The sequence below is a fragment of the Calliopsis andreniformis genome, chromosome 5 (assembly GCF_051401765.1).
Source record: "Calliopsis andreniformis isolate RMS-2024a chromosome 5, iyCalAndr_principal, whole genome shotgun sequence".
Taxonomy (NCBI): Eukaryota; Metazoa; Arthropoda; class Insecta; order Hymenoptera; family Andrenidae; genus Calliopsis; species Calliopsis andreniformis.
The window spans coordinates 726,168-748,555 of NC_135066.1; the positions used below are offsets into that span (position 1 = coordinate 726,168).

The window sequence follows — 22,388 nt, forward strand, 5'->3', positions numbered from 1 at the left end:
AAATTTGTATATAGGCAGCTCGAGGAAGCTCGAGTAGCGGCCTTGCTGGAGGAGCAACAAAGAATGATCGTCGAGGAACACCTTGCAGAAGTTCGTCAACAGGAGGAAAAGGAAGAGAGATTAGCGAACATTGCGCTGGAGGAGGTGGACGAAGTGAAAGAAGTCGATCATTCTCGCGACGACGCAGTGGGGAGCGAAATCACGGATCAGGAGAGAGAAGAGAAACCGTACGAGTTGATCGCGGACGACGATACCAGGGTAAGTGTCACGAAAAACGCGCGAATCGATTCTTTTTTAAAATCAGTTTATCATTTCTTGCTTTTCGTTTGGACAGATCGAGGAAGAAAACACGCAAGAAGAAGAACACTTTGATCTGGCAGAGGATCCGTTTGTCGAAGAACCAGAGGGAGCAGAAAACAAAGCTCCAACGGGCGCGAACGCTATCGAAGAAACGCCGAAAATTGAAGAAGTGACTTCTGGCGGGGAAGAGAGTTTCGAGTGGGGCAACGAGGACGCGTAATGTTCCTCAGGGATCTCGTTTTTCTCACTCTAATTGCAATACGCTCATTTAACTCTAAGGGGAAGGTGAAATTTGCCAATTAACTACGGATTCCATTGAGTATCGTTTGTTTGGATCGCTTCGAGTCTTCCTCTCTTTGACTTCGAGTCATTCGCATCTATTTATTTCATTCTCAACGCTATGCATCTATATGTAAGATTCGTTATTAATAAGCGGCATCCGATCAAAACTGAATATCCATTTCCCTCGATTTCACTGAACCGATTTCTGTGACGAACTTTCTGTAATTTTATGTATATCGTATTCATCTTTAAGCCATTTACGTAGCTTCTTTCTATGGTAAAACTTGTCTCGGCTGACAACTTGCGCAAGTAGCGCGTCAGAAATGTCAAACAACGAAAAGACAGTCTCTTTATGATGTGCATACTGCTTAGTGTACGATGATTATATGCTGTGCTTAGTATTATGTTACATATAGTTTACGGTATATTGCAAAGGAAAATGAATAATTAAGGAATTATTGATTTTATAGCTGTCACATTAGATCGTTGATAAACTGCAACTTCAAACCATGAGCTGAAAAAATGAGATCGTTTTCTCTTTTGTCATAAATGATAAATAGTGTTATAGTTAAGTTTATCTACTGAACTTGTAAGATAGTCCCTTGTGTCGCATTTGTTTTAAACGGACAACAAATGTGCACAAGAATGGTAATATATTTTAACTGTTACAATGTTCCTATATTTAATTCACACTGCACGTTCATGTCTTTAATATGCACTGTATATTCATGCAACGCCCACTTTATCTATACTTCTATGAGAATAAATATTAGCATTTGAATATTTGAATGACTTTCATTATTTATGAAGAAATATTTCCTTTCATGAAACAATTTCCCACGTAATCAAGCTAACTGATGAGTGTTCTTTTTTTCCAATATCACAACAGCTGCTAGAAAATCGTAATAGGTAAATCGTAATCGTAAATGGTAAATTCGTCATTACACTGAAACGATTCACAGAAGGCACACGTTTCACGCGATATTTGAGAAGGTAAACCTTCAAGATACGTTTTGTGCAACGAATGTAAACATCCGCGGAGTTGTTTCGCGGCGATCCCTTGATTGCTCGAAGTAGGCCAAACAGGAGATAGACTAGCTCGAAACGGGCTCTAAGCAGCGTTGCTTCGAAGCAAAAATGAGGTTAAATATGTATGCCAACTACCTCTGGATAACTCGTCTCACTAAATGCGTATCACTATATGGGTCAGCATATGCTAGCCCGCTGTCACTCTTAACATACCTACTGAATATTAATCCTCTTGCGATGATTTCATACAATCGAGGCAAAGTTTAGCCTCGTCTTGTTGAAGCAATTAAACGTCTTGTTGAATTATCTGTTAATACCTCGATAATAACTAAACTCTTACACTGCTTATACATTACGACATATATAAGCGATTCTATGTTTAGTAGATTTCAACATTTCTGAGATTAGATAAGATGAAGTAGGCACATCGATCAAACACGGTCCTATAAATAAAAAATCGTGAATAGAAAGGCAAAATCGTTGGTAAAAGACAGGAGGGTCGTAATCAGGAAACCGATGATTGTCTAATGTCCATCGGCTTGACGTACATACACTGATCTGTTGGCGGTATATATCTACGTATCATAATTTTCGGAAATGAGCGCCAAGATTAGAGGGATTGACGTCACTGCCATGACAATAAAAAGAGGGATTTAAATTCGTTTGTCCGTCCGCAGCTTTGTGGGAACATTACTTATATCACTGACAATGAATCGTCGAAAAAGCAGGTTGCAGATATAAACAGGGATATTATATGTACGTACGTATATGAAGTATGGAATCCTAAAATATATGATATATGAATCTTATGAACGTAGATGAAGAATATTGTCTCTGAATTAACAAAAATATGAATCTAAAAGATGGAAATTAATTATTCTACATTATTACATCAATGCTAATGATTAACATTGATATACGTATATGTGTAACTTCAACAATAACACTAATTAATCCAGGCAGAATAGCGGGAGGTAATCGCGTGTAAAGCTGAGGTAACGAATGACGAGCGAAATCATCATTGTCGTCAGCATGGTAAATCGATGATGGAACTGCTGGTTTAAGCTAGCTCAATAAGGGCGCGAAGTGTGCAGAACGCTTACTAGATTCTCCAATCGTAAATGAAACAATTTTTCAGCAAACATCATCGATCCGAATCAGTAACTGCATGACGAACGCAATCTGCTGAAACTTATTTGTCTATTTTGATCTTTCTAAGTGCGAAGACAAATAAGAAATCGCGGAATTCATGATACAAAGTTAAGATAGTTGTCCAATGTTCAGAGCTGACGTCAGTGCAGGGATGTTGGCGCCACTGTCCCATGACGTCATTAGGGGTGTACTTGGGGTGGTATGTGGGGGTGGTTGGACTTCATAGGCGTAGGATTCAGAAAGCGATGTTAAGAATTTTTTCTATATTTTCAACTTTCAGGAATGGAAACAAGCTAATGGAAATTTAAATATTCATTCGAATATTCAATGGTTTTTATGTCGCATTACTTAACTGACAGAAGAAAATATGTCTATGGAATTGATGAAATTATGATTATTACAGTTATAGTAGCAAAAATAAAATAATAATGGATACTATAGATAAATATACAATATAAATTACGATGGAAATTTTTATAATTTTGATTCTTTATTATTATATTTAGCCAACAGCGACGAATCAGTGTTACAAGAGATTAAGAAATGTAAACGGTATAAATTCACTGTTACGCCACTGAATTGGGCTGTCAAACACGTGCCACCTCCAACCCCCCGGGCCATCGCCATTTTGGTGTTAAAGTTGGGTCACTCGTCCTCTCTCGTTCATGGAACTCACTTTGTACTACTTCAACCGCCCTTTTGCTGTATGTTATTTTACTGATTCTTTTACGCAAACCCAATGGCGTAGGTTGTCGTGTGATGATCGTAAAAATGAAAGTTGAGATGCACAGAAAGTTACTCGGTTAAACAAACCAGAGGAACTGCTATTTTTTCCTTTCAAGTTAATCTTGCACAAAACATATTTAAACTGACTCAAAGTGTGATGGTTAATCTCTACTGCCATCCAAACTATTTCACACCAAATTTATACATTTTATTCAGTTATATTTTATTAGAAGAAAATGCGATTTAATTCGTTGCATCGTATCGGTTTGTCAAATTGAATTTAGAATTTGATCGATTAAGCAACGCGTATTTAATAGACTGACAGAAGTTTTCCTTCAAAGTGTCTAATGCTCGAAATGCTTTCTGCCCACAATATACGAAGGTATGCAAGCGCCACGTGCTTATTTAAACTATTTATAGTGATGCGGTCAAATTAAGCAGCTTTCGTCGACCCGGTCGGACGTCGTTTCAACGTCTGTCTTAAAGATGTAACACTTTTTTACTGTGTACGGTATGAGATCTATTTATATACTATGTAGTGCATGTACGAACCCAAAAGATTGGTGAGTACAAATATTTCCCAGTCGTAATGGCTAACTAAATCGACTTATTCTAAACATAATAGATACCTATACACATACATACCATTGATAGAGTATCGCGCGAAGCAAACGATACAATTGGGTAAATGAAAGTAGGTGATTGCAAACAATGAGACGCGATGGGCCAAGAATAAGATTCTCTATTCACTATGACGCATTGCAGTGAATCACAATTGAGACACGTCACTCATCGTCGAATTTACGAACCGTGAACCGTCTTCGTGTTCTATCGCGTCGTGTCAAATCCTTCGTTTCTAATACGATTTCATTTGTAAATCGTGGCGAAGTCGAATCACTGAAACTTCTTCGTCGAAAATATCGTGATTCTCGCGAGAGAAGTTTGTACGCGAAATCGATCGTTTCTTTCCCCGGACGAGTACCGAAGCGGCTCGACGCGGCGCGGCGCGGCGCGGCGCGGCGCGGCGTCGCCAAAAACGGTTGAAACCTTCCTAGATTGAACATCATTTCAATGCTTAATATACTTTCTTTTTTCGTTATTTGAAAAATTCACGGGATATCGACATTTCCTGCATTGAAAATTCAGCAGATTTCGCTTCGCTAAAAGTAGACAAAAGTTTCATGAATTGTCTTGGTTTAAAACGTATGAGGAGATCAACACGTACACGGTTCTGAATTTTATATACGCGAAATGACGTTCCCAGGTTGACTAGTGGTTTTGGATCAGAGTAGCCCGTGTGTAGGAGGACAAATAAATAGAAGAATTTACGTACTTCAAGTACCTGTGTATATGTGCACGGGAGGAAGAGAGAACGAATCAGGGGTATATGCAATCAATAATATCTATGGACAAAAATACTCTTCGGTGGTTTATAGACTTTCAGTGTAGGTTGTAGCATGACCGGACGTTCCAATCTAGCGGAAAAGATTTCCGTACCTCCTTATTTCTATTCACACAGACATGATATGTAAACGTTCTCCTCATGTCTATCTCCTTAAACGCCAGAAAAAAGCTTCAATGCGATTCACGACCCCAAATTTTTTGACGAATATAAACGTTAGAAAGGGAATTCTTTCCAAAGATATGAATAGAATCGATTAGAATTGATGTTCCTGAAAGAAGGGTTAAAGAAATTCGAATTTATTAACTCAGTCCGGTATGCGTGGAATCTTTCGACGCCCTCGCAATTTTTGCTAAAAAAAACAAACTGTTCTCTTTTCTTTCTTTCCTCTCAACACAAGGGAAACATTTGACCTCAATATCAAATGCTTGATGACGTTGAGTCAAGTTCCGAATCCAAGGCCTTTTAACGAACCAAAAGTGTTATCCCTTTTTATTCAATTAATACCACGCTACAAGTTTTCTTCAGCTCAAACTGACAGACAAATATTATCATGTTTACTGTCGGAAAAATTAGCAGTGAATGCTTCCGTTGCAAATTTTCAAGGAGAATTAAGCGATACATTTCGTATCGCTGACCTCAACAAATGTAAGTACGTTTGCTCAAATAGAATATTTCGATGAATACGAAAAATGATATTTTCGTTACTGTAGCGAACGAGAAAACTGTTAGAGAGAAACGTGAAAAAGAAGAGCGTTAACGTATTTGAAAAGAAAATCTAAGATAACATGCTTTCTAAAATGCAAACGGACAGGAATGCACTCAATGATAAAACGAAAGGAATCGGTTTCTGTCAAACAGAAAATCTCTCTAAAAAGAAAGTTGTTATCGACGCAAACAACAGAATTAACTTTTCGGTATTTTCACGATGATCATAGATTACACTCCATGCAAAGCAGGAGAGAATTCGATAAGATACTGTATCAGCATTGACGCACGCTGGTTATCTCCGAGACAGTTTTCATCTTGGACGAAGACACGACCTTATGACTTCTCTCGGTTCCGTTCTGATTGGATGCGCCGATATAGAGGTACTCGACGATCGTTATCATTGACGCACATCGCGTTCATTAACTCTTTACGATCCCTCGATATGTTCTACGATTCGGATAGCAATCGCTATTTACTTTGCACCTTGTTGTGCGCTCATTGTAAGCCCTGTTATTAACTAACGCGTGATTTTCTTGAATTAAACTCTTCAGAATTTCTGTTCCTGCAGATTGAACAAAAAGTCAGCGCAAATTATGTCAAAACAAAGATCAGTAGAATCGATGCTAGAATCATTTTTCCAAGTTAAGATTAATTCAGTGTTCAAATAGTAGAAGGTAAGAAAAGAAAAATGCGATTCCACTAGGAAAGAAGAATAGTCTGTAGATCTACAGCAGGAGTGACAGTTAGGGAAGGAACTTCCTAAAGAAATTCTCACATTTTTCGAGGTGGCTTACGGCTCGGTGGCACTGGAAGAGTCGCACATACTCGAGGGAGATGTTGACCCTGACTGGTCGGTGTAGTACATTTTACGAGTGAAAATAGGGAGCCAATCGACGAGCAAATGCTCTCGAAAGAGTCGGGACAAAGAGGTAAGAGAGGAGAGTGCAAAATAAAGAAAAGAGGGGTTGATGAAAACGTGAAAGGAAGTGTCCACAATATTGAAGATGCTCCGATCTATGCTACATGGCTGTGGTTAACAACTGTCTTCTTTCTCTCTCTTTTGCTCTATCATTCTAGCTCTCCTTCCCCACCCTATCTTCTGTGTGGCGAGGCATACCGCGACAAAATTAGCGAGCACCAGAAATAATTTACCACTGGACTCCTTGACGAGCTGTATGGTCTTCGTCTGTTGTGTTTCGTGATGACCCTGAAATCTGACATATCCGTCTGAAAGTGTGAGGCCACCTTCTTTCTATTATTTTACTAAACCTTAACTAAAATCTATAAATTATGCGCGTTTTTTGTTAATAACCAACGATAAAATGTATATTAATTCCCATTATCGTATAAAAATTGCGCTGAATTTAAGACTTCATTACTCCGGAAATATTAACGACATAATGACTCTTTAAAAACATTGCGATAAAACGAACATATAGAGAAGACAGATTTCAATAATCGTGAGATTTTGTGAATTTTGTGAATAAGTTTATTCAAACTATTCACGTATAAGCAATTTATAAATGATTCATTCGATACTGCAATTGACATTCGATTACTTAATAGATGTGTACGTATATTTCAACTGAAATTCAGTGAGAAATACAAACGTCATTGTAAATGATTCATCTACTACAATTAAGAAAGCTGCCAGTAGTCATTTCTGCGAAACATCGACTCGAATTGTCGTCACTTTTTTTGGCTATCTAATTTAAATCGAATTGAATGCTTTTTTTCATGTAAACAATTTCTCTGGGTACAATTTTTTGTCGTTACTTGTTCATAAGTTTCGTTAAATTTCGCTCCATTATAATGTTAATGCAATAAAGGGAAATCAGGGATCACCTGTTCGAAGAAAAGCAACGAGAGTGTGTAGGAGAAGACGAAGGTGCATTTGAGGGGGTAGTATGAAACAAAATTTATCGGTTGCATCCCCCTTCTCTGGTGGAGCGGTAACCTGCAGTAGTAGTGTGTGGCAATAGAGGCCGAACTGTTCAGTCTGCGCGAGTCTTTCGAGCGGTGAACATCGTCTACTCTGTTATCTCCTCTTGGATAGAGACATTTTACTCGTTTTACCAATTCAAGCAAGTTTTCACAATTTTTCTTTTCGTTACATTTGTTTAAACGGAAAAAGCTTGTAGAATCATCGTTTAACTTTTATCCAATTGGATCAATTAAAACTGATCACTGACGCAGAGGGAATTTCCGAGCACAGATGGTCAGAGGTATGTAAATAATAACATATTTTTGTACGTTTTTCGATGAAACTTACTGTTAGCGTCAAATATTCTTTTATAAATACCTATATTCTTAATTTGGATTATCAAGGAACTTCTTCGTCAAAAGTCTGTTCCTTTGTTCAAAATCTTCGTTCTTATGTGAGAAAGTTTTCAGTATATGTATCGAGAATCTCTTGATAGAATCAATCAAAAAAGTGTCTGACTAAAATCTGTGTATATCCACTTATTCTACTATTCGCGAAGTAAACTACTTGAATTTGGCACGCACAGCTTCAAGTGTTTCGAACGCGCAAACTTATTTCGCGCTTAAATCGTTATGAATATGTTCAATTCGATATTGACAGAAAAATCTAAAGTTGAAACGTTACGACTGATTCTAATATTTATCCAATATAATACAAAGGACACTGTCTCTTTTGTTACGACTTTTCTTACCTTCTTCATTTTCTTCTGATGGGGCTGGCAGAAGTTGTCACTGTTCCACGGACACCTGGTGTGCAGATCACATTGTCTAAGGTCGCGAAGCGCTCCTCGCTCAAACTTGATCTTCATCTTCGTATGCTCGCCAAGGCCAATTCCCGATTACTACCAAATAAAAAGCATTTTTTCCTTTCTAATACATATAATCATGGTTTAATTTTTCATGATCACCCGCTTCGCGTATTAATATGTTCTGTTATGACAATTAACGAGGCTAGAGTACGCGAAGTAACATTGTTGGTCAAATTTATTCCCAAGGTGATCGTTTATTAAGGTCTCGATGCTTAAATGAAAGATGCTTGGTCCACGTGATGCTTTTAATTAACCATTTTATTAGCGAAACAATCGTAAGCTCTGTTCTATGGGGTCAAGGTTCTAGTTGAGTCGGATTCGCGTTCGTGATCCTATTTTAGAAAGAGCGAACTACCTACGTTACCTATACATGATCGATAGTCCTAACAATATAGATTCGAAATAGCTGTTGATAATCGCGATCTATCGCGAATCAGTTATCGGAAATAATTCGTTTGTCCCTTCGAATCGGTGGTGTTAGTAGGCGGAATGGGCGAAATATATTTGGTGAAGTTGGAGGTGGTGTTGCTAATGACGTAGATGTGACGTGAACCGGGCACGTGTAAATGCACTCAACGTAGCGTGTTTCCGTCATAGAGATTCGCACGTGCCGTTTCTATAAAATACCTGGTCGCCATCTGGTTTGAACAACGTCAAAAGAAATTGCTTTTCGAGAGTAATATTTTTTTCACGATCAATCATCTATTATTACCGATATTATCTGCACGATAAACGACAAATAAATAGATTTTTCAATTTTCAAACTATATCTTTTTCAATTAGATCGAGAAGCTGCACTTCGAGATTAATTGAAGCATTAATTGCGACTAAAGAAGCTGTCTTCTCTGAAACGAGGAATGTAATAGTGAAAGAAAAATGAAATCGAAACCACGAGGAAACACGAATAGGTGCAATGACATTTTCTATTTAATGCTCGTTCTCTCAAAGTAAATGAGGCTTTTTTCACGCTACATGTCTTTGCCAGAGATGCGTAAAACACGATTATATGTCTAGTTGCAGTTAGACAATCAAGTCAGTGTAATCATTTTGACGGTATTGCCAAAATATTCGTAAATTGTCTGTGTGTACTCGTTTTTATACCTCCACCTGGTTCGAATTGGAATCTTGCTGCTCTTAATAGAAGAATGAATCGTTATCCACTCTACACTATCCATAAAGTTAAACATTTAATAATAGAATCTATGACGTCTTTCGTGGTTTGAAGAATCAAGAAGATCCGTGAAATTACCGCGTCGTAAATCTTGTCACGTGCATATATTTGATTCATAAAACTGTAGCTATATGTAGAAGACTTTTCCGTTAGAATCATTGAATTTACGTCACAACATTTTCTGTTTTAGGGTCGTTGCCTGATATTGCAGTGACGATGGCATCAGGAAGAGAAATTTATGGTGCATTTAGGTAAGTAACAACAAACACATAAAGCTATAAATATTTCTGAACGGTTTCACGATATGTGAAAAAAACAGTGAAAGAAATATAAATGCATTTAAGCAACATTAAGCGCGAGAGGTGTAAAGAAAACAAACACTTTGTCGGATCAGAATTTACCACGTAACAGATTCGCATATTTTGGATAGAAGTACATAGGCGTATGCAAATACGCGCGAAGGAGTCTGTTATTTCCAGAATTTTCGTGGGAGTGAATTTCCAACACGACCTTTCTGTGATAGTTATGCCGGAAAAGTCAGCGTGGGCGAAGGCAGTCGATATGATTGAACTGCATCGTTACCTTGATATTCTATCGAGACTTATACTTTGATGCACAAACAATGCCAAATTATCTTGACTTTGAAGGCTTCGCAATAAACAAAATGAAATGTGTCTGTGCTAAATCAGCCACATCCACTTACCCAACAGATTCTCCGAAATCATTTAAACGCTTTCTTCCGGTTCCTACGTAACATGGTTTGCAGATTATAATTCTTATAGTACAAATATTTTCGTAGCTTTATTAAGAATACCGTATCGCAGGAAGCACTTATATAGATGAATCGTGACGTAAATATGGAAATACCCTGAATCTTTCTTTTAATCACTAATTAAAGATTCAAAGCATCGACAATAATGTAATATTTTATAAAAAATCAATTCGTTGTCTACCGGTTAAACTACGTGCCTCACCAATGACGTAACATTGACGCAAGCGACAATTGTTGCCACTACAATGCTGTAGAGCGAAACGTCGATAGTTCAGACAGTCTAGTAAAATCGCTTCCGCTTTAGCGACGAAATCCGTTCGGTTCTTAAAAATCAAGTTCGAGATCGATACGTTCCGAGATGAACACGACACGCTCACTATTTTCATACTTTGCTTTCGAGTTTGTTGTCGAATTTAAAAAGAAATATAATAAATTTCATGTTTCTAATTGCATTGACCAGAAGGAAAAATTGTAATAATAATTTTAATAGAAATTTTGTTCAATTTACAGCCTAATCGTGGACGATGTAGACTCCCACTCGATATCGAGTGAAAATTCGGACTTGGATGGTTTATCAAATGAGAGCAGCTCTCAAAACTCATCGTCTCAAACACCATTGGACAGTCCAGGCGGCCCCAGAGAGAGAATTAAGCAGATACAAGTAGAAGCCGAAACAAGGAGAGGAGAATTTGCAAGGCTGCTTGAAGAACATGCTCAAGTAGTGAGGAAGCTGAAGATCATGGAAGCCGAGGAGCAACTCTCGGCAAGCGGAAACGTAGTGAGTGCTACGCACGCGTGATTCCATCTTTAATCAGACAGAACAGTTTAGAATTGGGACCACCGCGCCTTCGCGATGCGCACCGATTCTCTTCGAATGTAGCAATTGCGGTTTGAAAACTGCATGAAAATCATTACTTATGTCACTACGGAAATATTTCTTCTATCGCTGCAAACATTTGGATGACCGTAGCAACGATTTCACTAAAATTACGTTTCAGTCCATGTAACAAATATCGTTTACTATTTCAGTAGCAAGGATAAGATTTCAAGTTCAAACACAAAAACTCTATGTCAACGACATTCGAAGAACTTAAACTTTATCATCTCAGCAAAACTGAGGCGCAATGCTTAGCCCTTAAAATGTAATATGTAATTTTTTTATGTCTTTTTTAACGCCTTTTTAGAACCCTCAGTGCAAGTAGAACAAGTCCGAGCGAGTGCACTTCTTTTGTAAAAAGTGAAAACTGTTAAATATGTGACGCAGACTCGGTTTAATTTAACTCATCAGTTAATTACATAATGTAGAGAAATCATGTGGAATTAGATTGCCTAAAAGTAATTCCTTTCTGTATTTATCACCAAGTTTGAAATACTTCTAAATAGTTACGACAATAATGAGGAACACTCAGCGTACATTTGTAAAACAAAGACTAATGTATTTCGTGTATATACAGAGCAGAAAAGGTTGGCCTAAATGTAGTACAAACTTTTGAAAAATGAGCAACAGATGTTGGTGCTAACCAGAGAAAAAGGAAAGCTTTGATAGTAGCACTGTGTTGTCAACATACTATTGTTAACACTATATTGTCGCTCCGCTTCTTGAATGAAACGTTGCGACCATGGATACAAATCATGAATAATGAATAAAAATTTCGATGAAGTACAAGCTTCTACGTTTTATAGCGTTGTATATGTGAGTGTTCCATACATGTAAGTTAGTTTTGTATTCTATAAGCGTATGTATGATTACAGAAAATTCAAAGCTGATCGGGATGCACGTAGACCTTTTGTAAATAGATTTCTCTTTGCATCACCAAAAGTGACGGCTCAAAAAAAATATCACATAACGTGATCACATCTCAAATACAATACCTATATATTAAGTTGTATTTAATAAGAAATAAAAAGTTTGTATTAAATACGAACCAATTAATTATGAGTATAATCTTTATCTCTACGTGCATGTTGCGTCAGGTTTACATGTATCGATATAAAATAAGTATTATTAGGTATTTGTAGAACTACATACAAATGTATAAAAATATGTGAATAGACTTATGGTATAATATTAATATTAAACCACAATAACGAAACCATTCGATGAGTTAGTTTATTCTATAAATAAATAAATGTTTTTTATGTTGTGAAGATGCTTATTGTCATAGCAATGACAGTAATGTTATGTAAAAGTACAATGAACAAACTGTATATTCAAAAAAAATATATACTTTATTATGTTGCCATTACATATATACACTTTTTTTATCACAGAAATTATTTTTGAATTATAATAACGTAAAATATTCTTTTAAATTAATGGTATCTAATTTTCAAGTTGAAGTTTCTCTTATTATTCTTTTAAGACTACAAACTTTCTATACAAGAGCTTAAATTAGGAAAATTTTTATACATTATGGATCCAATGTGGATAGTACTTTTGTGTATAAAAGGGTCAAAAGTGTAAGTTATGATAAAATGAATAAATTCCTATAAAAAATGGTCATATGTAGATAGGAAAATAAAATATTTATGCAATGATAAAACGTTACGAGAATAAAAACTGGCACTAAAGATTCTACGTACATGTTAAAGGTACATTTTTTAACTTATAATTTTAGCTTTAGGTATAAGGATTGTTCATTTCGTCTAAAATTTTCGCATTCAGCAAATACGAACTCAATAGTGCAATTGAACATAAGTATTAATGAGTGCACCATTTTATTTTTCCTTGATGCACATAATTAATCTACAAGCTTTTATTTTACATAAATCATACTCGATTTATGCTTCTGGTAATCTACGTTGAGTTGCCAGCAGCATCATTCTATGACTCAATTTAACATTGTGATCTCTCAAATATCTGATTAAATCTGCCTGTTTTTCAAGCAACTCTTCTAAATTTGATCCTTTATGATGATAGCCCACTTCTCCACTACCTGCGTAAGTATCTTGAGTAAAAGATGACAACCACTCTTCTCGAGTAACATCAGGTGGTGGATGGAGTCGATTGAATCTTAGAACCCTTTCTATAAGATTAAAAATTTGAATTTGGATTTGAATTTGATTTTGGAAAATTCGAATTTGAATTTGAATTTGAATTTGAATTTGAATTTGAATTTGAATTTGAATTTGAATTTTTTCAAATCCTATAATTCTTAAGTACTTGAGTATACTTTGCATACTTACTGACATAGTTTACATAAACTGGTATGATAATCATGAGTTCCAGGGTAGTTAAAAGTACTATATAATTCAAAGGAGTAAACCATTCTGATGCTCGACAATATTGTTCATAATTAACCTTATGTGTGTGATGTAAAATCACAGCCAATAGTAAATAACATGTAGTCCATAATGATGCTATAAAGAGAGGCGTCCTTATATGTTGATATGTAGATTGATAAAATTCAAGATATCCATAAATACGTAGTTTATGATGCCTTGCTTTAACAAAATGATCCGTTGACATAACTATTGTCCAATAAGCACAGTGGAGATACAAATATATGAAATAGGTGTCACATTTATTTTGCTCCTCAGGCCAGACAGACACAAATATAATTCCTACAATTTCTAAACATACCTAAAACATTGAATGTATCGAAGAATATGTTAGATGCATAATTCAAGATTAAATGTCCATAAACTTTGATAAAGAGTTGACACTTACACCAAGTATAAGTGGAATGGATACAATTGGCACTGTATCTAATTTTTGAAAATGCTCTTCTTCTTGTGACGTTAACACTGGCTGAAGATACTCCTCGTCATCCATATTCAGAGACGCATCAAAAAATACAGCTCCCTAACAAATGCACGAGTTACAAACTATCGCTGCATTTTATGTTCTTTCAATATGATAAATATAAGGAGGCTTATACAAAACACAGTTTAAAACCGTAGTCTGAAAATTAGATACGAAGGAATGTGAAACGAGGTTATGTTTATGTTAGATCAAGACCAACAATAAAACGATGCATTGAAACTACGTTTTAAGCAGAACACTATTTTGCTATCGTACTTACACTACCCGATGTATTTAAATTTCTCACAAGGCTGACCATTTCACAACGAAAAGAATAAGAGATAAGAGAGTTACGCCCTTCGTAACAAAGTCAAACCATCATTTTTATTAGTTTCTATTTATAATCGACAACTGCTTTTCTGAGCAGTCTGTGCTTGGAATTCTTTAACCCGTAGAATGATTCATAGCATAAACTATTTCAGTGTTCTTAGCTGTCTAATTTACGTGTGTACAATGGTTATTGTTATCTACAATATGTGATGCAACATTAAAATGTCTACTAGCAGACGACAAAACTGATCACATGGAAAATTGAAATTACATTTCGTAATTTCTCCTAAATTCTACTTATTAGTCAGTTTCAATAAATTTTGCTATTCTTAAACAAACAGATGAATCTTTTATTAATGTAACAAATATTTTGAATTCAGGAATAGAAAGAGGTAATTTATGGGTTTGAAGAATACGATAAGAGGAAACTAACGTGTGAATCAAGACGTGATGGACCGGTTGCTAATGACTCAGAAATACCAAATTCCTGCATGCATGTTGGCATTAATCAGAAGAGGCTGAATAAATATACACAGGAAGCACAGAATACTCTGTTTTATAAGCACAGAATAAAACGTTATACAAAATTCCATTCCACTAAATATGCTGTCTCGACCCGTTTATCAATGTCTTTTACAATGAAATTTATCATACTGACAGAAATTTAAAGACTTTTGCATAATAGTATCATTTGGTAGTAACGATTTAGAAGAATGACTTGAAATCATTATATAAATTTGTTGAATGAAACTTCAAGCATTCTTCGGTAAAAAACAAACGATGAACAATATAGCCTAAACGAAAGTTTGTGATTTTTTTAATTAAAATTGACACTCATCAAAATTCTCTGTAACGGTTTATGACCAAATTTCCAAGTATGTTCGGACAACAAATTTTTTTGGAATCAGTAGGCGATCAACACGAACAAAGAAGACGCAACGAATTTATCCGACAACTTGTCGCAAACCAGAGGCAGAGAACACCATTTACAGAATTGGCAAATGTTCCGTATTTAAGAAACGACGGATTAACTTTTGATTTAAATTTCATCGTTTACGATGATGTTGATCGCCTCCGATCAAATGATACATATAATAGGATACAGCAAATGTTAGTGCAAAAAACGAAAAGACTATTAATCCTCTTCAACTTTCCAAACAAATTACCTCAATTTTGTTTTCAAACAATTCAAGACCAATTCGATTCATAAATCACATAAATTTTTATGAAACTGTTATACAAATCGTAAATTAATCATTTTATTTTAGTAACTCTAGAAATGCATCCAACAGACACTTATTAGATTACATAAGACGAATGGAAGAAAGATACATGACGATGGAAAGAGAGTTAATAAGAACTAAAATGTTAAGTCCCATGATAACGCGCAATGTAATCCCTGTGCATCAAAAGGTAATTTAATAATAAACTGTTACGAATGAACATTTAATTTCTGAGCACATAAGAATCGATTCTCCCAAAGTCACAGACAGATGTAAATTGGGGGGAATGTTGTCTGGCAAAGAAGTACGGAAACTCCTGTGAAATTTCATCCAGAAGTGAATATAGAAACGTTAAAGAGTGCAAGATTCGAAATCAAGAAAGGATTTTACCCAGAAAGAAACATCACACATCAAAGAAGAGTAGAAATTCTATCGATAAAACGTTGAATGATATTGATTGGACAAAATATAGAAATTCATTCCAGGTAATCAAGATTAAATAAATGAGAATGGTATTGAAAAGCAATCGTGAAAATTTGTATCATATTGTTACATCTGTAGAACCTGCAAGATGATATGTATCCTTCAAGAATTTCTGTTAATCACACTTGCCGACCAAATGCATTAAACAATAACTCCACAGCGATATGCTCGACGCACAATGTTGCGGTGATCCTCCCGGAAGTTCCAACTCAATCAACTGACATTTCGAAATGCGATCGGAATAATTCTAAAGTAATATACAGTGAAATATATTCACGTATCGGATAATTGAAAAAAATGAATGTATTTATTACAGGCAAATAATAATCGTAAAGTAACAGAGAAATACAATACCGTTAAAATCTTTGGGGGTCCGAAAAAATGTCTAACTCCTTTTAAGGTTGAAAAAATCCTTCCATCAAATAACAAAGTACGTATTTCATTGGAATATTTTGATTAAACATTATTTAGGCGTTCGAGAATATTGTGTTTCAATAAAGAATGAGATTTGTCTTATTTTTAAACTGTTTACAATCATTGCAATTATCACCCATAAAAAGATGTTGATGGAAGCATGCCAAAGGTTCGACAAGAAACACGAACCGGAAACGTCATGCCGTATTGACTTCGATGTCAAACACGAAGATCATATGCAGACCAGTTCTACAGTAAATACCCCGACATTTCGACCAATAATGGGAGCAGAGTTTGAATCTACATCCAAAATTGAGCAACGAGAATTGAATGGCAATGAGAAAGAGAAATGTCCTTTTACAAAAACGAAATTTTTTGAAAATACCGATATCCGCCATAAAGAGAATTCGCAAGAAAGTCAAATGTTCGAAGGTAATCGCAACCATTGGAACAATCATTTCAAAAAATTACCTAGCGAAAGAACACATCTAGGAAACGAATCGTCGAGAAATTTTGCACGATTAATTCAGAAAAATGTTCGAGGACAAAAACGAACTCCAACGCCACGAAGTAACGTTCACACTGCTTACACTCCTATGGAACAGACTTCTGCTTCGAATCCTATGTTGGATCCTAACAGTCTTACTATTCAGCTGTTAAGGTATGAAACGAATAGTGGACCAATCATACGATAATAATCAAAACTGTTGTTATTCCATACTTTTATATTGTTCAATAGGCTCGCGGTATTACTTTATGCTCCAGCATTGATGCCTGCTCTAAATTCTTTAATCGCTCGACGGAACTACCAAACGTCGATTCCAATACCTTGTTTTGAAGGTTCGAATGATCTGCTGGCTCAAGTTTTTCGTATTTTGAGCAATCAACAGTGTGTTCCAAACCTACCATACGCGCCCCATTTTCGAGTCAATGAAAATTTACTATCTCAGGTAGAACCGAATCCTCCAGATCCTCCCTTAAATCGAGAACCACATAGCGAGGTACGACACTGATTAATTTCAATATAATATTTTGTAAATTGCGTATGACCATTATCAGCTTTTATGAAATATTGTTTAGGGCATCTCGAGACGTTTTCTCAATAGTTCCAGCAGAGGTTTTACCAACAGGCAAGAGAAAAATTCGATTGCTGTTAATACGTCTTTAGAGTCATGTAGTTGTAACAATCCGAAAATTTAACTTCTATAATATAGCGGAAGTTCCTTGTTCGAAGAAATCAAAAAACATGAATAAAAAAGGTTTGCATGATTAGATGAAGATTCGAAATCTTCAAAAGTTACGGTATTTGGAAAAAGAAGAAGTTCTGAAACAGGACAATAAAGAAAGTAGGTACCAAACCTTTCGAAAATTTAACGAGTACGATACGTTTAAATAAATCGCAAAGTATCTAGGATTTCGATCAAATTCTCCAAATAGCTAATAAACTGAAAAAAATACATATTAAAATGAACGATACGTGATATAATGAAGACGCTTGCGCACTAATCTAACACGTGGTGAAGAAACGAGCGTTTCTACGAACGTTTGTCGAGAACTTGCAGTCTTGCGTGCTTCCACTCTCCGGACGCGTCTCTGGATTTTTCGTCTAGAAGAAAGGCGCGAGGATATTTTGTATAAATGGCATAGAACAAAAGTTTCGTGACATTTGCATCAATGTTCTCAGGATCCAGTACAAATTAATGAAGAATAAGAAGTATCGATTGAAAAATTTCTCATATCTTTATGAGACTGAAATAACTTTAATCTGCTTCTACCTGGTGAATGTGTAATTCATATCTTCAGTGAAATTCTTCGTTAAAATTATTCTAAAATGTAATCTGATATTTTCATACGGCGATACTGTGGAGAAGAATCTCAATAAACATGGAAGCAAAGGCAAGAGCGATTGAGACATGTATGTTAAAGTGACTAAACTAAGAATTCGATCTAGTGGAATTTAGTGTAAGAAAACTTGAATCAAGATGAGCAAGGACGGAGGTGGTGAAGAAACTGGTCAGGAAAGAGGCGGTGAAGGCTCGAAGAAAGATGCAAACGCGGATATCTATGAAAATCGAGGGGGGAAGAAACTCATACGTTTAGTCACTGTGATGGCTTATATGTTTTCTGTAAGTTTTGTAGCCATAGTTCTGAGCGCGTATTATATATTCCTTTGGGAACCACCAAATCCGAGACTTTTAAAAAAACCAGTTCAGTTTTCGGGTGAACCTGAAATCGAATTCCTATTAGGTGATCCACCGATCATATCGAATCAATCAAACGAACTTCAGTCAAACAGCTTTGTTGTAAATACGATACCCAAAAAGCTGATTGGTCGTATTGTCGACGATCCTTCTGAAACAAACAACTATGGGAAACTAGACGAATCTTTGTTCCTATTAAAAAATTCCCTAATGGAGTTTGTACGAAATAAAAACAATGATTCGAAACATGATTCTCTTCAAATGGATGGGGGAACTTCTAATTCCAGCAAGGACGCTTTGTTCGAGAAAGGGAGAGGATTGAATTTGACGAAACAGTCATTTGAAGAAAGTACAAAGGTCGAATCAAGCTTGAAGAACGATGTCAAAGATAAAATGATCAAAAAGAAAACAATTTTATCGGAAGTTGATGAATATAAAACATTGGCCACTTTAATTTCTCCGACTATTCCTGAAAACGAAGTAAATATGTTAGTCAGTACGAAATACAGTACTGAAGAAAACATTCCATCAAGTTTTCAGGTAGACAAAAGAATAGTTAGTAATAAAAACGATATAAAACTTAATAGGAATACGGTTAAAAATGCTTCTAAAAGTACAGAGAATTCGACAGCCAATACATTTAAGGAAGAACATGCAAATTCGGCTACATCTACAATAACTAATAAATTCAACATTACAATGACTGAGAAAGCTCTCGCATACAGGCTTTTAAACAATCAAGCAAACATGAACTCTTCTCATAACTTGAAATTCATCAGTCGTCTGAAATTTCTTCAACGATCGAAAGTACCACCCGCAAACCTGACGAACATTGCGATCAATTTCACAGGTAAATCATCTATTTCGTAACTAGACGAATTGTTTGTTTATTTTTTTTCTTTCAATTATCGTATTTAGTTTAAAATAGGAGAAATATTCGACATGGACAAAACGATCGTGATTAAAACCTTAGAAATAAGATAGTCGATGGATTGGCGTGCGATGATTATCCGTATTGTCCCCGTAATGACTGAAACAGGGTCAGGTCGATCCGTTATGGCTTCTTTAACGTTACATCAGTCCGAAGATTCTACAATTTTTATAGAAGATTGCTGTAGCTTCGAAATAGATTTAACTAATTCCCATTTCATTTCAGTTACCTATTTTCCCGTTCAAAATTTAATTGAATAATACGAAGAAATGTATGTGCTTGGTTAGAAGAAAAGATATTTGATCGCTCAACAAACGAAAGTGTCCTTATCTTCTCCTTACGTATGCACAACCCTTATCGAATAATGTCTACCGATCGACAGGCTATGTTTGTTTGCGAAATGGTCAGAGAACAACGTCTCAATGCTATTAAAATAAAGGCGCGCCTAGTTTGCAAAACGGGTAAACGTCGTCAAAGTGGCTTTGCTCTTGAAACGAAAATCCCGACAGCTTTGAATAAAGTTTACGAATTCTTGTTCCAGCAGCAGGTTTTACTTGCGATATTTTTAACGAACTATTTCGAGGAAAGCAATCACGTTTACGTAATTGGTATTTTCTATCAAAGTACCTACAAGATGTCTTGTCACGTATAAGATATCTCAGCGGTAACTTCGTAGTAATACGTAAGCTTGAGCTTACGTAAATGCTCGCGCAACATTTTTAATCGCTTCTTTGTCAACTTTGAAAGAGCGCCTTACCACTGAAGTATCTACTTAATAATGGTAATAACTGCTTGTTATTACTTTCAATTCGCTCATCTTATAAAAATTGATTATTAATTGAGACGGCTTACTTATTCGAATGTACTTATTCAAATAACAAAAGATCAAACATTTATACATACATATGATATTCACATTCGTATATTGATCTCGAAAGAAGATAAACAAGTGAGATTTCGATGCGCATTAGGTAAGCCTTGAAAATAAAGTAAGGCTCTATTTAGCGTATCGGTTTAAGGGCATTTACCAACGGTGAATCCTGTTAAGTCGAGCAGCCCTTGAAGCTTGCAAAACGAAGCACGAGTCAAGGTTCTCGGACTTGCGCAGTGGAAGCTCGTCAGTATCATTGGATGGGTGTGTTTTTAGTAGCTGCATTGGTGAGAAACACGTTGATCCGAGAACCAAGGGACAGAAATAATTGTGGAATAGTGAGAACGTCGACGAAGAGAAACCCTCTGTACGCGTTACATCCTCGAGAAAGCTAGCGATCTTTTCTAAGCGGATTCGTGTGAAATTTTAGCTTTCCTTCGTTCTTCTTTCGGCATTCCCAACTTTTCCATGGAAACAATCCATACGTGAGGAGGGTCCTTTCTTTTAATCGGAAGGTTCGTGAAACGAACACAGTGAATAGAATCAAATATTGCGCAATGGATGAACTATGAAAAGAACGGTGCAAAATTGGTGGAGAAATTGCATCGGTGGCATATAATTGGATTTGTGCAAGGGTGTTTGGCATAAATGTATATTTCTGTTGCGCCACTCGCAAATCCCTTACAAAGTTTACTGATTCTTGATAAATGTAAACAATCTAAGGAAGTTAAAAATACATGAGGTATTTGAGAGGAGAATTGTTCTAAGGAACAATGAATCTTCTGACGTACCTTTTAATTTCTTATGTGGAATCATTACAATTCAAGTTATTAAGGAAAATCAAACCTCAATAATCTTGATGATTGTTTAACACAGACTGCAATATACAGTGTCAAAGTTTGCGAGAGAGGAGATACTTTTCCGTAAATACTTCGGAAAATTGAATGGTCGCTTATTGAAATTGATTTAGTGATTGGGAAGAAAGTAAAATAAGATCTTTTTAGACCGTCAACTAAGGATGCAGTTGCCGCGAAAAATGAGCGCTCAAAACGTGATGGCAAGCATTAGCCGTACACTGGGAAATCGCGAACATAAAACAGGAAACGAAATTCGATTGGCAGGCTATGAAAGGAAAGATAAACTATACGAACCGAAGCGTAAGCAAAAGCTGATACGCGTATTGACGGTGGTGGCGTATGTTATATTTGTTAGTATGGCAGCAATTTTGCTCTCTCTCTATTACACTTTTCTATGGGACCCCAAAGACGTGTCGATGAGGACAAGAACGAACCCAGAATGTCCCTGTATAACGTTATCGAATCCTTCCACCGCTCCTTCCGTCATTAACGGTAAAAGTAGAATTTCATTCCTGGTGTCGATAAACTATAATCGCTTTCCTAATTATATGTTAAATATCTGTACAAATTCGTATAATAAATAATTTCTGCGACTCGTCACTTCAACATTGCAAACTAGTTTGCGAACTATTTTATTTGGCACAAAACGAGAGACCCTAAGCTGATATTCTTTTTTTTTTTTTTTTCAGAAACGCAGACAGGAAGAATGATGGCAAAACCGATGACTATAGGAAACGAACAAACTGAAAAATCGGAAATCGTAACTACTCAACGACAAAAGGATTTGTTAACGATTTTGATGGAGACTACCGAAATGTCGTCAAGTGTTTCGTCGATAACGATAACCGAAGATTTTCAAACAAATCCTAGTACAGAAAGCCAACAAGTGTCTACCAAAACGAGTATAGAAAGTACTTGATATATTATTAAAAGTGTATTGGAGTTAATTTAAAGAAAAAAAATTAAGTAGTATTTGAACTTATTAGATTTCTTATA

The 22,388-nt window shown here is 35.9% G+C and overlaps 6 protein-coding genes across 11 annotated transcripts in view; 4 read left to right on the forward strand and 2 right to left on the reverse strand.

Annotated features, from left to right (window-relative positions):
• The window catches only part of LOC143179383 (protein anoxia up-regulated-like), a 14,581-nt gene extending 13,210 nt beyond the window's left edge, over positions 1-1,371 (forward strand). For all 5 annotated transcript variants that reach the window (XM_076378584.1, XM_076378587.1, XM_076378585.1 and 2 more), the window contains 2 exons: positions 15-258; positions 335-1,371. In XM_076378584.1, the coding sequence (XP_076234699.1) occupies positions 15-258; positions 335-520 (430 nt within the window). In that variant the 3' untranslated portion in view covers positions 521-1,371. The remainder of the gene's footprint in view (positions 1-14; positions 259-334) is intronic.
• Sgf11 (SAGA associated factor 11kDa) overlaps positions 1-8,396 on the reverse strand; it is a 24,313-nt gene extending 15,917 nt beyond the window's left edge. The window contains exon 1 of the mRNA XM_076378598.1: positions 8,278-8,396. The gene's annotated coding sequence lies outside the window, so the exon portion shown is untranslated. The remainder of the gene's footprint in view (positions 1-8,277) is intronic.
• Positions 7,594-12,433, forward strand: LOC143179390 (uncharacterized). Its single transcript, XM_076378607.1, has 3 exons — positions 7,594-7,827; positions 9,756-9,816; positions 10,848-12,433. Exons 1-3 carry the CDS (start codon positions 7,818-7,820, stop codon positions 11,134-11,136), a joined length of 360 nt encoding a protein of 119 aa, XP_076234722.1. The 5' UTR covers positions 7,594-7,817; the 3' UTR covers positions 11,137-12,433.
• Positions 12,434-12,583: 150 nt separating this feature from the next.
• Positions 12,584-14,839, reverse strand: LOC143179389 (transmembrane protein 192). 2 transcript variants are annotated; one of them, XM_076378604.1, is made up of 4 exons: positions 14,363-14,839; positions 14,008-14,142; positions 13,524-13,920; positions 12,584-13,363 (listed from the first exon to the last, which is right to left on the reverse strand). In XM_076378604.1, exons 1-4 carry the CDS (start codon positions 14,399-14,401, stop codon positions 13,119-13,121), a joined length of 816 nt encoding a protein of 271 aa, XP_076234719.1. In that variant the 5' UTR covers positions 14,402-14,839; the 3' UTR covers positions 12,584-13,118. The 2 variants fall into 2 exon arrangements, with proteins under 2 accessions (XP_076234719.1, XP_076234721.1); XM_076378606.1 differs by having other exon boundaries at positions 12,586-13,363; positions 14,008-14,241; positions 14,363-14,830.
• An 890-nt stretch (positions 14,840-15,729) lies between these two features.
• Positions 15,730-17,786, forward strand: LOC143179540 (uncharacterized). Its single transcript, XM_076378837.1, has 8 exons — positions 15,730-15,825; positions 15,896-16,120; positions 16,197-16,370; positions 16,435-16,552; positions 16,590-17,193; positions 17,272-17,533; positions 17,613-17,701; positions 17,747-17,786. Exons 1-8 carry the CDS (start codon positions 15,730-15,732, stop codon positions 17,784-17,786), a joined length of 1,608 nt encoding a protein of 535 aa, XP_076234952.1.
• A 195-nt stretch (positions 17,787-17,981) lies between these two features.
• Positions 17,982-22,339, forward strand: LOC143179242 (uncharacterized). Its single transcript, XM_076378368.1, has 2 exons — positions 17,982-19,583; positions 22,082-22,339. The coding sequence occupies exons 1-2, from the start codon at positions 18,515-18,517 to the stop codon at positions 22,309-22,311; spliced, it is 1,299 nt and encodes a 432-aa protein (XP_076234483.1). The 5' UTR covers positions 17,982-18,514; the 3' UTR covers positions 22,312-22,339.
• Positions 22,340-22,388: the final 49 nt, after the last annotated feature.

Bases quoted from the DNA above. Each gene is read 5' to 3' on its own strand.
- LOC143179390 (XM_076378607.1), top strand. The intron at 9,817-10,847 runs GTAAGTAACAAC...TTCAATTTACAG, and splicing joins GAAATTTATGGTGCATTTAG to CCTAATCGTGGACGATGTAG.
- LOC143179389 (XM_076378604.1), bottom strand. From the start codon at position 14,401: ATGGTCAGCCTTGTGAGAAATTTAAATACATCGGGTAGT. The intron at 13,921-14,007 runs GTAAGTGTCAAC...TCAATGTTTTAG, and splicing joins CCATTCCACTTATACTTGGT to GTATGTTTAGAAATTGTAGG. The intron at 13,364-13,523 runs GTAAGTATGCAA...TTAATCTTATAG, and splicing joins AGTTTATGTAAACTATGTCA to AAAGGGTTCTAAGATTCAAT.
- LOC143179540 (XM_076378837.1), top strand. From the start codon at position 15,730: ATGGAAGAAAGATACATGACGATGGAAAGAGAGTTAATAAGAACTAAA. The intron at 16,553-16,589 runs GTATTTCATTGG...AACATTATTTAG, and splicing joins TCCATCAAATAACAAAGTAC to GCGTTCGAGAATATTGTGTT. The intron at 17,194-17,271 runs GTATGAAACGAA...ATTGTTCAATAG, and splicing joins CTTACTATTCAGCTGTTAAG to GCTCGCGGTATTACTTTATG.
- LOC143179242 (XM_076378368.1), top strand. From the start codon at position 18,515: ATGAGCAAGGACGGAGGTGGTGAAGAAACTGGTCAGGAAAGAGGCGGT. The intron at 19,584-22,081 runs GTAAATCATCTA...TTTTTTTTTCAG, and splicing joins CATTGCGATCAATTTCACAG to AAACGCAGACAGGAAGAATG.